Source organism: Dermacentor albipictus, chromosome 5 (genome assembly GCF_038994185.2).
Source record: "Dermacentor albipictus isolate Rhodes 1998 colony chromosome 5, USDA_Dalb.pri_finalv2, whole genome shotgun sequence".
Classification (NCBI taxonomy): Eukaryota; Metazoa; Arthropoda; class Arachnida; order Ixodida; family Ixodidae; genus Dermacentor; species Dermacentor albipictus.
Window position 1 is genome coordinate 160,381,117 of NC_091825.1, and position 13,264 is coordinate 160,394,380.

The 13,264-nt window shown below is 48.3% G+C and overlaps 1 protein-coding gene across 10 annotated transcripts in view; it reads left to right on the top strand.

Moving 5' to 3' along the window:
- Positions 1-13,264, top strand: part of LOC135916344 (fibulin-1-like) — a 183,767-nt gene that overhangs the window by 163,984 nt on the left and 6,519 nt on the right. For all 10 annotated transcript variants that reach the window (XM_065449686.1, XM_065449688.1, XM_065449692.1 and 7 more), the window contains 4 exons: positions 4,266-4,397; positions 4,954-5,076; positions 7,000-7,131; positions 10,413-10,542. In XM_065449686.1, the coding sequence (XP_065305758.1) occupies positions 4,266-4,397; positions 4,954-5,076; positions 7,000-7,131; positions 10,413-10,542 (517 nt within the window). The remainder of the gene's footprint in view (positions 1-4,265; positions 4,398-4,953; positions 5,077-6,999; positions 7,132-10,412; positions 10,543-13,264) is intronic.

Genomic DNA, 13,264 nt, shown 5'->3' on the forward strand with positions numbered 1-13,264 from the left:
ATTCTGCATCTTGCAGATTCGGAATCCGGGCTTGTGGTAATGGCACAACAGCATCCCCGCCCTCAGATAAGGCGCCGGGAAGACGAGCTGCCTCCACGTGGCTCGGATGCCAGGCGCGCACGTTCGTCAGGCTCGTCCAAGTTCACGTCCAGTGTCGGGACGCCAGGTAACCTCACGTGCCCAGGTCCGACTCGCCAGGACAGGAGCTGTGCTCACCACGTCGTCGCCAAGGCACCTTGACCAGCTCCGCTCGGGTCGTTCCTAAGACCTTGCTTCTCGCCACTGGTCCCGCTTGGTCGTTCTGCAGCTTGCAAAATCGACCGGCAAAAGGCAACACCCAACACGAACAAGTGCCCTCTGTCTCCCGTCAAACACCAGACAAAGCCATAATTCAAATCAACCTAATTAATCGCTATCCCCTTTTGCTCCCGCTGCAACAAGAGGCAGGTGTACGATCTAGCACACAAGGCTCAAACAATCAGTTTTCAAATCAACAACACAACAAAATAGAAACAATTAATAATCAGCAATAATAATTACAAATAGAATGGTCCCCTTGAAATCGCTTTGGACCGAAAACATACTTCTGAGGAAGCAAATGAGGTCATTCATTTTTCCCGGCGATATTTTCGCGGAATCTGAAGCTGCTTATATTTGCGACCCTGCTTATCCGTGTAGCGGCGGTACAATAAGCCAGGTTCCTTGCCAAATGAAACCCCCTTTTTTTCCACTCCCCGTTTGACGCTCTTCCTCAGATCGGCTAATGAACAATCTTCCTGTTGCTCGCGAATCAGACTTTTTCTTTCAACTGCAGCCTGCTCCTGCCGGCTGGCGGAAACCGGAGCGAGTGCGGAGCCCGCGTCGCCTAATTGCGGCGTCGAGTCTATATCGCGGCTAGCACTGCACGCGTCACTCCCACTCACTTCCAGGACCCGCTCGTCTAGGCCAGCCTCCGAGCTCTGCCTCTCCCGTGACTGCTCGCCATTCAAGTTACCGTGATCGGTCCGTGTGCCGCACCGCTGTTCGCTCACCGACGCTAAGTCAAGTTCCCTCGACAGCGGGCGCGCTTTGGATCGCGTGGGGGCCATGTACGCCACGTCGGCAAAGAATGATTTGCCGTGATCCCTCAGCAACTGCTCCGAGCTATTTGAGAAGAGGTAGGAAAATTGCTCCGGGAGGGCGGCTGACACAGCGGCTTCGGTGTTAAGTTTCCCAAATTCTCCTTCAATGCTAACCGTTGCGATCGGTAAACAGACACTCTCCTTCTCGGCCACTTGCCGTATCCTAACGCACTCTCCCGTAAAATCACTCGAGGAGACGAAAGACGGGTGAACAACGTCCATAGTTGCTGCAGAGTCCCGCAGTGCTCGGCACTTCTTGCCGTTTACCTTAATTTCCTGCACATAGGGCTCCAATAGACGTATGTTCTTGTGAGTTTCCTGTATCGTTGCAAAAGCAATTCTCTCTGGGCAGCTTGCAGCGATGTGCCCTTGCTTTTTGCAATTGTAGCAGGTTAACGGTCTCCGTTTTTCAAAAGAACGCGTCATTTCGTTTCGCTGTTTCGGACCATCGTCATCATTCTGAGATGCATTCTGTCCTTCCCTTACAGTTTCTTTGGTAAGGGATTCGTCGTCCCGAAACTCGCGACGCGTGATTTGCTTCCGTTCGTCGGACCTCCCGGAAAACCCATCTCTCCTATCTGCTTTTTCTACGCGCACTGCCTTGCTGTGCAAGCTGCGGCGGGTGTAATACTCTTCCGCTAACTCTGCTGCCTTGTTTAGCTTAACCTCCTTTAGCCTATCTTGCAGCCAGAGCCGGACATCCTCATCAATGCAACGGTAGAACTGCTCCAACGCGATGCATTCGACAATTTTGTCGCGGTCGTCGTAAACCTCTTCGCCCTTCAGCCATTCCACCAAGTCGGCTTTTAGACGAAACGCGAAGTCAACATTCGACTCCTTACCCTTTTTTGCATACCGGAACCTCTGCCGGAAAGCTTCGGGCGACAATTTGTACTTCCGCAGTAGCGCTTCCTTCACATCACTGTAGCTCTCAAACGCCTCTTTCGATAAGCAAGTTATTACGTCTGATGCCTCCCCAGGAAGCAAGGCTAACAGATTCTGTGCCCAAAGGGATCGCTCAATGCTATTCCGTTCACACACGTGCTCAAATTTCACGAGGTATTTGGCCATATCCTCTCCGACGACAAAGGGTGGAAGCTGATCTCGTATTCCTGGAACATTAGAAGTAAGACTAGGCGCCGGCGAGTTATTTCGGATCTCCAACTCTTTCATTTTAAGCTCGTGCTCACGTCGCTGCCTCTCTCTCCTTTCCTCCTTTTCCTCTTCGCGACGTTCCTGTTCTCTCCTTTCCTCCTTTTCCCGTCGTTCATTTTCCTTCCTTTCCTGCTCGCAACGTTCCTTCTCCTCCCTTTCCCGACGTTCATTGATATCCGCCCAGGCCTCAGCGGCTTCCTCAGCCGTTACGTCCCCGGTCCTCATGACCTCAAGGATCGCATTCTTTCTTTTGGTTGAGCCCAACTCAATGCCCAACTCCTCACAAATTTCGAGAAGTTCCTTCACCTTGTACTTCTCCATCGTTCACACTGTCCTCCTGCTGTTTACCCTTTTTGAAAATACCTGCCGTACGCTACTATAACACTACTAGTAAGACATATGCAGGTATTTCACACACTGCCCCGTTTTACCCCCTCAGCATCCCCTGGTTTTCAAAACACTCTTACTAGGCTTGAAACACACAAGGTTATCACAATGCAACACCAAATCCTTCCCTAAGCTACTATAACCTGTGTCAGAGAAAGTCTGGTGTTTGAGGTAAACTTCAGGCACTCACCGCGCCGAGGTAGCTGATGCCGGTCAATCCCGTAGCTGCCATCCAGTGTTACGAACTTCCAACCGGTGCCACCAGTGTTACGACATCCAACCGGTGCCGCCAGTGTTACGAACTTCAACCGCTGCACCACGAATACGGCTTTGTGGTCCCGTAGCGCTCGTCACCCGTTTCGTGACAGAGCGTTGGTAGCGAAGACTCCGAGCCTGGCGTCGATGAGAATAACAAAAGGGACTTTATACATTATATACAGGTTATCATACAGGACATGAACGGGTCGGCACTGGGGCCGAGAGCTCACACAAACGCGACTGTTCTCGCACGACGGCGTCCGGCGAAAACGCGTGACACATCTCACCCCAGTCGGGAGCGACCCTCTCTCCAGGTGGGGTCGGCGGATCCTGTTTTCGAGCGGCGTGTCGCTGCTTTTATAATCCCCGAGGCCCATTGTCACTCAAACGGCCCAATACAAAGTCAGCACACGACGGTCGTCCGAGGGGTCCAACCAGCGACCGCGCTGGCCACCCGGTTCAAAGTTCGCGCGCGCGGTGACCTCCAGGCAAGGGAGGTGCGGCGCCGGGCTGTCGGGCACACGCGGACACGTTTAAACACGCTGCTTCGCCGAGGCTTCTCCCGCACGAAGGCGCAGCATCTTGACTTGTGAAGGGAGAATTATGGCGCTCGCAGGATAGATTCTGCATCTTGCAGATTCGGAATCCGGGCTTGTGGTAATGGCACAACAACGCTGCTTTGCTCGACGCTCACCGCGTCCAATGCGGGGCGCGTAGTCGCTGCCCTGTAGCCCATTGTCTTACACCCCTTGGCGGGTCGACGGGAACGCTGTCGCGTTCCACTCTTGAAGGCGAAGCAGTAATGCATGAGTTGTTTCTTCGTCTAGCCGAGCCAAATATAGCCAAGCAACAGCAGTTCACCAGGCTAAACAGTGGTTCAACAACTAAAATAAAGGCTAGTATGCTTCGCATCCTGGGCTTAACCTTACCTAAGCCACATCCATTTTTTCATCCTTGTTTCTTTTCTTCGACTGGCAATCCATTTGGTGATACAATCTATTCGAAGCACGCACCAGCACGCAGTTCATGGTAAATATTCTTGCTGCCCCGAATATTGTGAAAATTCATCGTGACGCTTTGTTTCACTCATTGTTTGCTCAGGCTGAAGCCAAAAAGCTCTCAGCTTATTTATATTAGCGAACTCATCCTTGCCCCTCTTTCCGAAATTGGTCCTAGGCCATCGTGATAAGTAAACATTATTCAGTTAAATTTTTGGGAGGCCAAACCGGATCACCTCTTTGGCGATCGCGCTGAGCGCACTGAAACCAACACTTGAGCGCTAACTGTGGCCGCCGACGAGCACTTGTCCTCGCAAAGGCTGGACCCGTTTTCTTCTGCGCGCAGACATTGACGAGTGCACGCGATTTGCGGGCCGAGTCTGCTCCGTCAACTCCGAGTGCATCAACACGCCGGGTTCCTACACGTGCCACTGCAAACCAGGATTCAAGAGGGGCTACGATGAACGCACCTGCATTGGTAAGACAACTTTCCTGAACCTGCTATTTCTCAGTAGCATGTTCAAAATTGATAAGGGTTGACGGGAAGAACTGTGCTAGCGGGGCGACGCGAGAATTAAAAATATTGTTCGTCCGGTGTACTAAAATGATGCTTACTTAATTGTGCTACGAACGCTGTCCATGTCTGCTGACTTACTGACGCTCCGAGGATACACCGTGGTCTGAGACCAGAGATGCAGAGGAACGGAAGGCGATCGTTCACACGCTACTCCCGGTGATTGAAATCTCCAAAAGAAATAAGCACAGTTTCGGAATCTCTATACTATCGCTTTGCCTTTTGCCCCCACTGAAATGCGGGAACTTCAGCACTGAGTCGAGCCAGAGATCTTGCGCGCTACTGATCAGTGGTGCAAAGTTATTCGGCCATGTACTGCCCGCCCCTGTTATTATACGTGGTCCCCATCAGAGATGCCGCGCTAGGTCACCGCGTGACATAAGCTGGAATATGTTTTGCGCCAAGAGCCGTTTCCAAAGCACGGTTGACAGCACGTATTCTATATTCCACTATGGTTTAGATGTCAACGAATGCGAAGAGGAAACGCACGCGTGCCACCATTCGTGTATCAACACGTGGGGCTCGTACCAGTGCATCTGCAAGAAAGGATTCCGCCTCGCCGAGGACCAGAAGACGTGCGTGGGTAAGAGGCGTTGGCGACTTCTACTTACGCATGCGCGTGCAAATAACATGTGAACAAGCCTGTCACAGTTCAGAAAAGCGGTAGACTTTCTCGCGATATTGTTTCTGAATACGAACGTCCTCGCTTATAAACTGGCTCGCGATTATAGTTGAAAACATTTAGGGAAGGGCACACACAGGCACGTCACGCATCAGCGAGTATATAAATGCATCTTGATGCGGCGTGACAATAATTGTTGTCTGGATCTCTAAAACCTGCATGAAGCTTTCACAACAGCTATAGACTGAAAATGTGGTTTTCTGAAGGCAGGGCATTGGCGTAAAGGCGCTGTTTTTATGAGAGAACAACGATCAAATGCAGTTTCCTAAGTGTGCCAAGTGAGATCACAAAATCATATTGACGTTTCACTTCGTGAACGCGGGTTGCGCGCAAACGTATGGGTGTTGTTCCCGAGTTTCTAAGCTATGCCGTCTTGCTTGACACACCCGGATGGTCGCAAGCTGCCTAGCACGTTCTTCGGCAGTCTTCTGGATGGCGTCTAGCCTCGGCCTCTTGCTGGTCGTGTTCAGCTCGTGCCCGGTGCTTGCCGACGACTCGCGCTTGTCGGCATGCCGTCGCTTGCGTCGCTGCTCTGTCCTCGCTCAGCGCTCGGCCTCTCGAACACCAGACGAACCCGATACCCCCATTGTGCACACAGAATCAGTAGCAACTGCCATAGGCGGTAAACTCAGCGCGCCTGCCCTCCGCTTCCCCGCCGCGCCGCTCCGTACGTTCCATGGCGCGCGCTTTTCTTCTCCCCCTCGAGGTATCCTCCTCCTCCTTCCACGATCGCTTCCCTCTCCCAACTCGGTGGCCTCCGACTTAACCTCACCGATTTCACGGACGGTGCACAAGGTAAATATACCTGGTAGCGAAGCTTCCATAGGAGCCCATACGTTCAAAACATGGCGGTCCATTGGTGGTTCATGGGGCTTAGCGCCATCTGTATATGGTGGGAGCACTTCCGGCGGAAGAAAAAATAATGTGACGCCATGTCCGTTAAAAGCAGAAGTGACATCATTTTGTTTTCGAAGGCGCGAAATTCGTCTTGTGGTCCTTCCTTCGGAGCTATATATTCAAATGTCCCGCCATTCGACTAGATGGGCGTTTCGAGCTTTCAGCGTGGAAAGCGATGGAGGAAAAGGCCAGCCGTACGGTTCTCGAAATCGCATCCCTGCACAGAACATACTTTCTTTGGAGGCCGACGAAAGCTTTGGGTGTAGAGTGCTGATCCTATTGTCGGATGCCAAGCCCCTCGGCCAGCGCAGTCGCACGAAAACAACTACACAATTATCTGGCGGTCGTAACCCACTCCTTTTAACTGAACAGATCAAGAAGCGATGTACTACCTGCGTCACCAAATTCAGACAAACTTCGACAAGCCAGAAAGCACAAACTGTGAGGGGGCGTATTTCAACAGGTGAACTTTAGGAGTGCGCCTTTCTGCCCATTTCAAGACGCGCATTGCATTGCGAGTGACAGTGGAGTCAACGCCCCCTGTAGCGATAGGCGCTGAAAAGAAATGCATTTAATAATTATAGTAAAATTAAACTTGTATTTTTTTAACTCGTCACGAATATATAAAATTGACTAGGAATTTTATTTTCTTTGAATGAATCTAACTGTGTCTCGTTTGAATTAAAAAACGTGTTTTTCTTTCCCAATGTTTGTTCCCTCCAAACGTAGTCGCACTTCAATCGCTGCTCCCATAAACCCCCATGCTGATGTCGGTGACAATCTGCACTGAACCGCTTTTCGCCCGAAGCTTCGCGACCTATTTGAATCGACCTTGCCGTGCATGTGCGCTTGCGCGTAAATGTATAAGTAGAGTTCGTGCAAAACGCGAATAGTAACCTTCATCATGTGCCGCTCCTTGGTCTGCAGACGTGGACGAGTGCGAAATGTGGAAAGGTCGGGGCAGCCTCTGTATCGGCACGTGCATCAATGAGCCGGGATCCTACTCGTGCACCTGTCCTGAAGGCTACGTGCTCAACAATGACAAGAGGACTTGCCAAGGTACTTAACGAGTGCTCATGCAATTTTATGCGTATTTGCCCATTTTGGCTCTACGTGTTATCACTTCTTTTCGTTAGTGATGTTTTGACGTAAAGGTGTGCGCAGGCGAAGTCGACGGTGAAGTATTGGTCCGCTTAGTTGTAGGCATAAAAGCATCGCGTAATCACCGAACAATGCGCTGGCTCCCACTTCCGTTCTGTTTATGAGCTGTGCTACTAGTTATAAACTTATCATAAGGAGCCAACAACTAAAGACACCTAGGACAGCCTAGTGGAATTTACTTGTACTTGCTAATTGAATTGAAAAATGATAAATTAATGAAAATCTAAGTGCGTGAAAGAACAACTGGCCGCAAGTGGAATACGAAACCACGTCCTCGCATTACGCGTGCGATGCTCTTACGTTTTCCCATTAACTTTATTGGGTATTAATGTTTTTTTTACTACTAGAACTAAGCCTACGATTATTAGCCAGCGCCACCACTCGCAAACCTTGGCGGCGGATGTGGAACATCCTTTCTGCCGCAGGCGTCACGGGTACGTGATCTGTTTGGGGGACGGCAACTGGTCAATAAACCTACACATGCTACCAAGTGGTATCAGTGTTGCTGGATTCGAGACACTCGTTCGAGACGCTCGCTACCCACACATGCTGCCTGAAGGCATCAATCTTGCTGGACTCGATAACCGAATCGGGCAACATTGATGCCTTCAGATAGCGTAAGTGGGATTATTGACCAGTTGCCGTCGCCCAAATGGATCACGTACCCGTGACGCTTGCGGTAGAAAGCATCTTCCACATCCGCCGCCAAGGTTTGTGAGTGGTGACGCTGGCTAACACTTCAAGGGTTAGTTTTAGTAGTGAAAAAGATTGATACGCCAGAAAGTGGATGGGAAGCGGCGCCGCGTAGCTAATTTGCTAAGAGCATAGCACGCGTAATGCGAAGACCTGGGTTCGTATTCCACCTGCAAGCAATTGTTTTTTTCATACACTTACAATTGCATTACTTTATCATTTATTTAATACAATTAGTAAGTACAATCGATTTCCCCTATGTTGTCCTTGGTGTCCTCGGTTGTTGGCTTCTTATGATATGATCAATAGAAATCGAACCCCTCGGTTCCCTTTGTTCTCGTTAGTTATGAACTTGTAAGTTACTGGGCGCTATGCCTTTTTGTACGTTCTGGTATATGTGACATGGTTCTTTCCGCATTGTTGTTCGAACTATTAGTCACTGCAAAAATCACACAGCCTCAATATATTGTTAACCACGTTTAACGCTATATGAAACTCAGCTCTAGCATTCACGGTTTCAGTTTCCCGGGAACCTCCTGAAATTTCTGAGACGACCTGATAAACCTTTGAAAAACTTGTAATGGAGTACACAAGTTATATTTTTATTTAGCCGAGAGGCCCGTACCTCTCCAAGTAACTCAGCCGCACTAATGTTCTGTTCTGTCGATTGCTGCCGCAAGTCCAGCCGCCGGCTGCGCCGACAGCGTCTTGAAGTGCGAATGTGGAAGCTCCAATTTGCTGAGGTGCGGGGGATCTTGGAAAGCTTACAAACACTTCAGCACACGCTAAAGGGGATAAAAGCGAAAGCCCGCGCTCTCACGACAAATTCATTACATTGCTTGACATTTTCATTCGAATACGTTCCTACTTCTTGTTACTCGTTTTCTCCCACCAAAGGTGGTGCGTTCAAGTGCCTTGATTAACTCTACCTTAATAAACTGTGCCCTAAAAAATTGACAGTCACTTTAGCATACACTAAAGAGGATGAAGGGGAAAGCCTGCACGCTCATGAAACATTAATTAAAGTACTTGACATTGTCATTCGAATGCGTTGTTACTTCCTATTGCTTCTTTTCTCCCACCAAAGTTCATGGAAATGTAAGGAGCAACTTAATTGACTATGTCTTAATTAACTGTACCTTAATTAACTACGTCTTAATTAAGACCAAAGGTCGTGGGCTCAACTCCCACCAATGGTCGTGGTTTCAACTATCAATGGCAGCCCCATCAATTTTGGTGTCTTTGAGCTGTGGTCGTACCAAATGTCATGGGATCGTCTCCCACCAAAGCTAGTTGGTTCGAGTCCCTTAATTAACTTTATCTTAATTACCACCAAGGATTACGGGCTCAAGGATATTAATTAACTATATCTTAATTAACTGTGCTTTAACGGCGCTTTAAAAACACCAACGGTCGTGTGTTCGACTACCACCAATGGTCGTGGGTACGACCATCAATTGTGGCGCTACCAATTTTAGTGCCATTGAATTATGGTCCACCAAAGGGCGAGGTTCGACTCCCACCGGAGTTCGTTGGTTCGAGGGCTTTAATTAAGTTTGATTTAATTAACACCAAAGGTCGTGGGTTCAACTCCCACCAATGGTCGGGGGTTCGACTCCCACAATAGGTCGTGCGTTCGAGTATCTTAGTTTGCTGTGCCTTAAGTTCGCCTGTATTAACAGCAATGGTCGGGGGCTCGACACCCACGAATGGTCGCGTGTTCGAACATCAATAGCGGCACCACATATTTTGGCGCCATTCAATTTTGGTCCCATCAAAAGTCGAAGGTTCGACTGCCACTAAAGCTCGTTGGTTCGAGCACCTTAATTATCGTTGCCTTAATTAACAACACAGGTCGTGCTGACGCTTCTTTTTCGCCTCGGATTTACGCTTTCTTATGGAGAAATTGATGGCTTAAGTCACCCTAATTTATACCAAACGTCGTGGGCTCGACACACACCAAAGGTGAAGGGTTCGATTCCAATGAAATGTCGTGGGTATTAATTACATTCGCATTAATGAACATCGCAGGTAGTTGGTTAGTTTCCCACCAAAGGTCGAGAGGGCGACTCCCTATGAATTTTGGTGCCATAAAGCCGGATGGTGTAACGCCGGACATCGGATTCTTCGTCCCATCAGCCGTCGAAGGCTTTCGCCTTAAAACATGTAGTGTCCCGCGAAATCTTTCCAAGCAGCGTCGCTGCCTTCGCATCGATGAGTTGTCATAAGTACAACCGCGTTTCTTGTGGCCGTAACGTCACTAAAGGGAACGTGAGCGTCTGTTAATTATTGTTGTGAAATGTGGTTTGGCGTGTTACTGGCATTGTAATCCATGATCTTGAATGCTGCCCCGATAAACCAGACAACAATGAAAGAGACAAGTGTCTTTTTCATTGGCTTTTGCAATATTACGCCTAAGTGAATAAAACCAACTGGCATGCTGATTCGTGCTGTTACGGTGTGGTTACCGTCCTAAATCTGTGCAGACATCGACGAATGCGAGCGTGGCGATATCTGTCGGGGAGAGAACGAGGTGTGCCTGAACACCCGCGGCGGCTACCGATGCAACAAGCTGGACTGTCCACCCGGATACTTCAGGGACGCCGACCATAAAACGTAGGACCCGTTAGACCTTATCACACGCAAGTACACAATCCCCCACAGACAACGCGGAACCCGAACGAATTGTCGCTCATACCGGTCACTCAAAGAGTCGCTATGGGGCATATAAGAGTTCAGTACTTTTTGAAAGCCTCAGCCCTGAACCAATGTTTGGAAAAAAGGCTTTGTCGTAGCATTGGCTTCGGGCTGAGGGTTCCCCTGTTCGACCTCTGTTGGTCGCTTCAAAATTTCATCTTCCTGTGACCTATATGCATTCTATGGGCCGCTGAGTTCATTGCTACACCTGCTCCTGTAAGCACGGGAATATCCTATGCATATGGTTTCATACAATAATTACCAGAGGGAACTTCTGCTATTTCATATTTATTGTCGCCCCAAAGTAATCTATGTTTTATTGTTGCTGCATTCGACTTCCCTTTGATTTTCAGATTATCTTGATGGGTGCTTGAGTAAATCTGTTCTTTGTTTACGCATGTGGTAAATCTTTTCTTCGTTTATTTGGCTGAACAATTGCAGTGGCAGAGTTCCCTCTAGTAATTATCGTAAGAAACTCTGTGCTCTTCAGGTCAATTAGCAAAATTCATTGCTGCATTTCAATTGCTCGTTCCGTACTGCTTAATATTGCGCGGCGCTGATGTGAAAGAAAATTTAATTCTCCGGTTTTACATTTGAGAACCACGATTTGATCATGAGCTACGTGGTACTGGCGGACTCCGTATTCATTCTGACCACCTGAGTTTTTTTTAACGTGAACCCCATGCATGGTACACGGGCACTTTTGCATTTCGCTGACATCTAAATGCGGATGTCATGGCCGAGATTTGATCCCGGGACCTCGCGCTTATCAGCCCAATATGAGAGCCGCTAAGCCACCAAGGTGGGTGGCGCTGACGTCGTCTAATGCTAATACAAAGGCAAACGTGATGAGGATAAGACGAGCTCAAACAGGGCAGTTACAGGAACTTTGGTGCTATATGGAATGGCAATGCAAGCCATAAAACTATAACTGTCGAAATGGGCGGGAACAAATGATTTACTGGGAATGAATGTGTACAGATGAGTGTGTTCGTCTATAGAATGTGTTCACACAAGGCAGACGCTTAGACGATAATAGTTTTGTATTAACTCAGTGCATAGCGATTTAAGTAGCTCAGAATAGACCTTTATGGACATTATTTCTGGATATTAAGGGAGCCTACGACAACGTAGACAGGGAGTTGTTTTAAGATATTCCAAGCACGGGAGGCATAGATAACGATGTCGTGGAGCTGGTAAGGGATATATGTAGAGACAGCCGAGTAAAATTATGTGCGAAGGCTCAACTTGTAATGAAGTGGTTGAAATTCGCTAAGAAATGAAGCAAACATGCCCTCTGTGTTCACTGTTCACACTTTATGTTAATGGCATAGAAAGACAACTGGAAAACAGTCAATTAGGATTTATCATGCACGCGTACTGGACAAATGGTGCAACAGAAGGTCCCCGCACTGATGTATGCGGACGGCATAGTGCTACTAGCGGACAATGTAATATATTTACAGCCACTGGTCAATATGCCTGGTAACGCAACGACAAATCTAGGCCTTAAATTGCATCATCATCGTCATCATCATCGCAATCATCATCATCATCAGCCTGTTTTATGTCCACTGCAGGACGAAGGCCTCTCCCTGCGATCTCTAATTGCACCTGTCCTGCGCCAACCGATTCCAACTAGCGCCCGCGAATTTCCCAATTTCATCGCTCCACCTAGTCTTTTGCCGTCCTCGACTGCGTTGCCCTTCTCTTGGTACCCATCTGTAACCCTAATGAACCAGCGGTTATCTAACCGGCGCATTACATGACCTGCCCAGCTCCATTTTTTTTTCTCTTGATATCCATTAGAATGTCATATATACCCATTTGTTCTCTGATGCAAACCACTATCTTTCTGTCTCTTGACGTTATGCCTAGCAATCTTCGTTCCATCGCTCTTTGCGCGGTCCTTGTTGTCAAGCTTCTTTGTCAGTCTCCAAGTCTTTGCCCCATATGTCAGCACTGGTAAAATGCGCTGATTGTACACCTTCTTTTTCAATGATAATGGTAAGCTTCTAGTCAGGAGCTGACAATGTCTGCCGTATGCGATCCAAGCCACTTTTATTCTTCTATGAACTTCCTTCTCATGATCATGGTTCCCTGTGATTAATTGACCTAGGTAAGCGTACTCCTTCACAGACTCTAGAGGCTGACTGGCGATCCTGAACTCTTGTCTCTTTGACCGGCTATTCATCATTATCTTTGTCTTCGGCATGATAAATCTTCAACCCCACTCTTACACTTTGTCTGTTAAGGCCCTCAATCATTTGTTGTAACTCGTCTGCAGTGTTGCTGAATAGAACAATGTCATCGGCAAACCGAAGGTTGCTGAGATATTCGCCGTTAATTCTTCCTCCTAATCCTCCCCAGTTTAATAGCTTGAATACTCCTTCCAAGCACGCAGTGAATAGCATTGGAGAGATTGTGTCTCCTTGTCTGACCCCTTTCTTTATAGGTATCTTCCTACTTTTCTTGTGTAGAACTAAGGTAGCTGTGGAATCTTTTTAGATATTTGCCAAAATAGTTACGTGAGCAGCCAGTACTCCTTGATTACGTAATGTCTCTATGACTGATGGTATCTCTACTGAATCACGTGCTTTTCCGTAATCTATAAAAACCGCATAGAGAGGCTTATTGTACT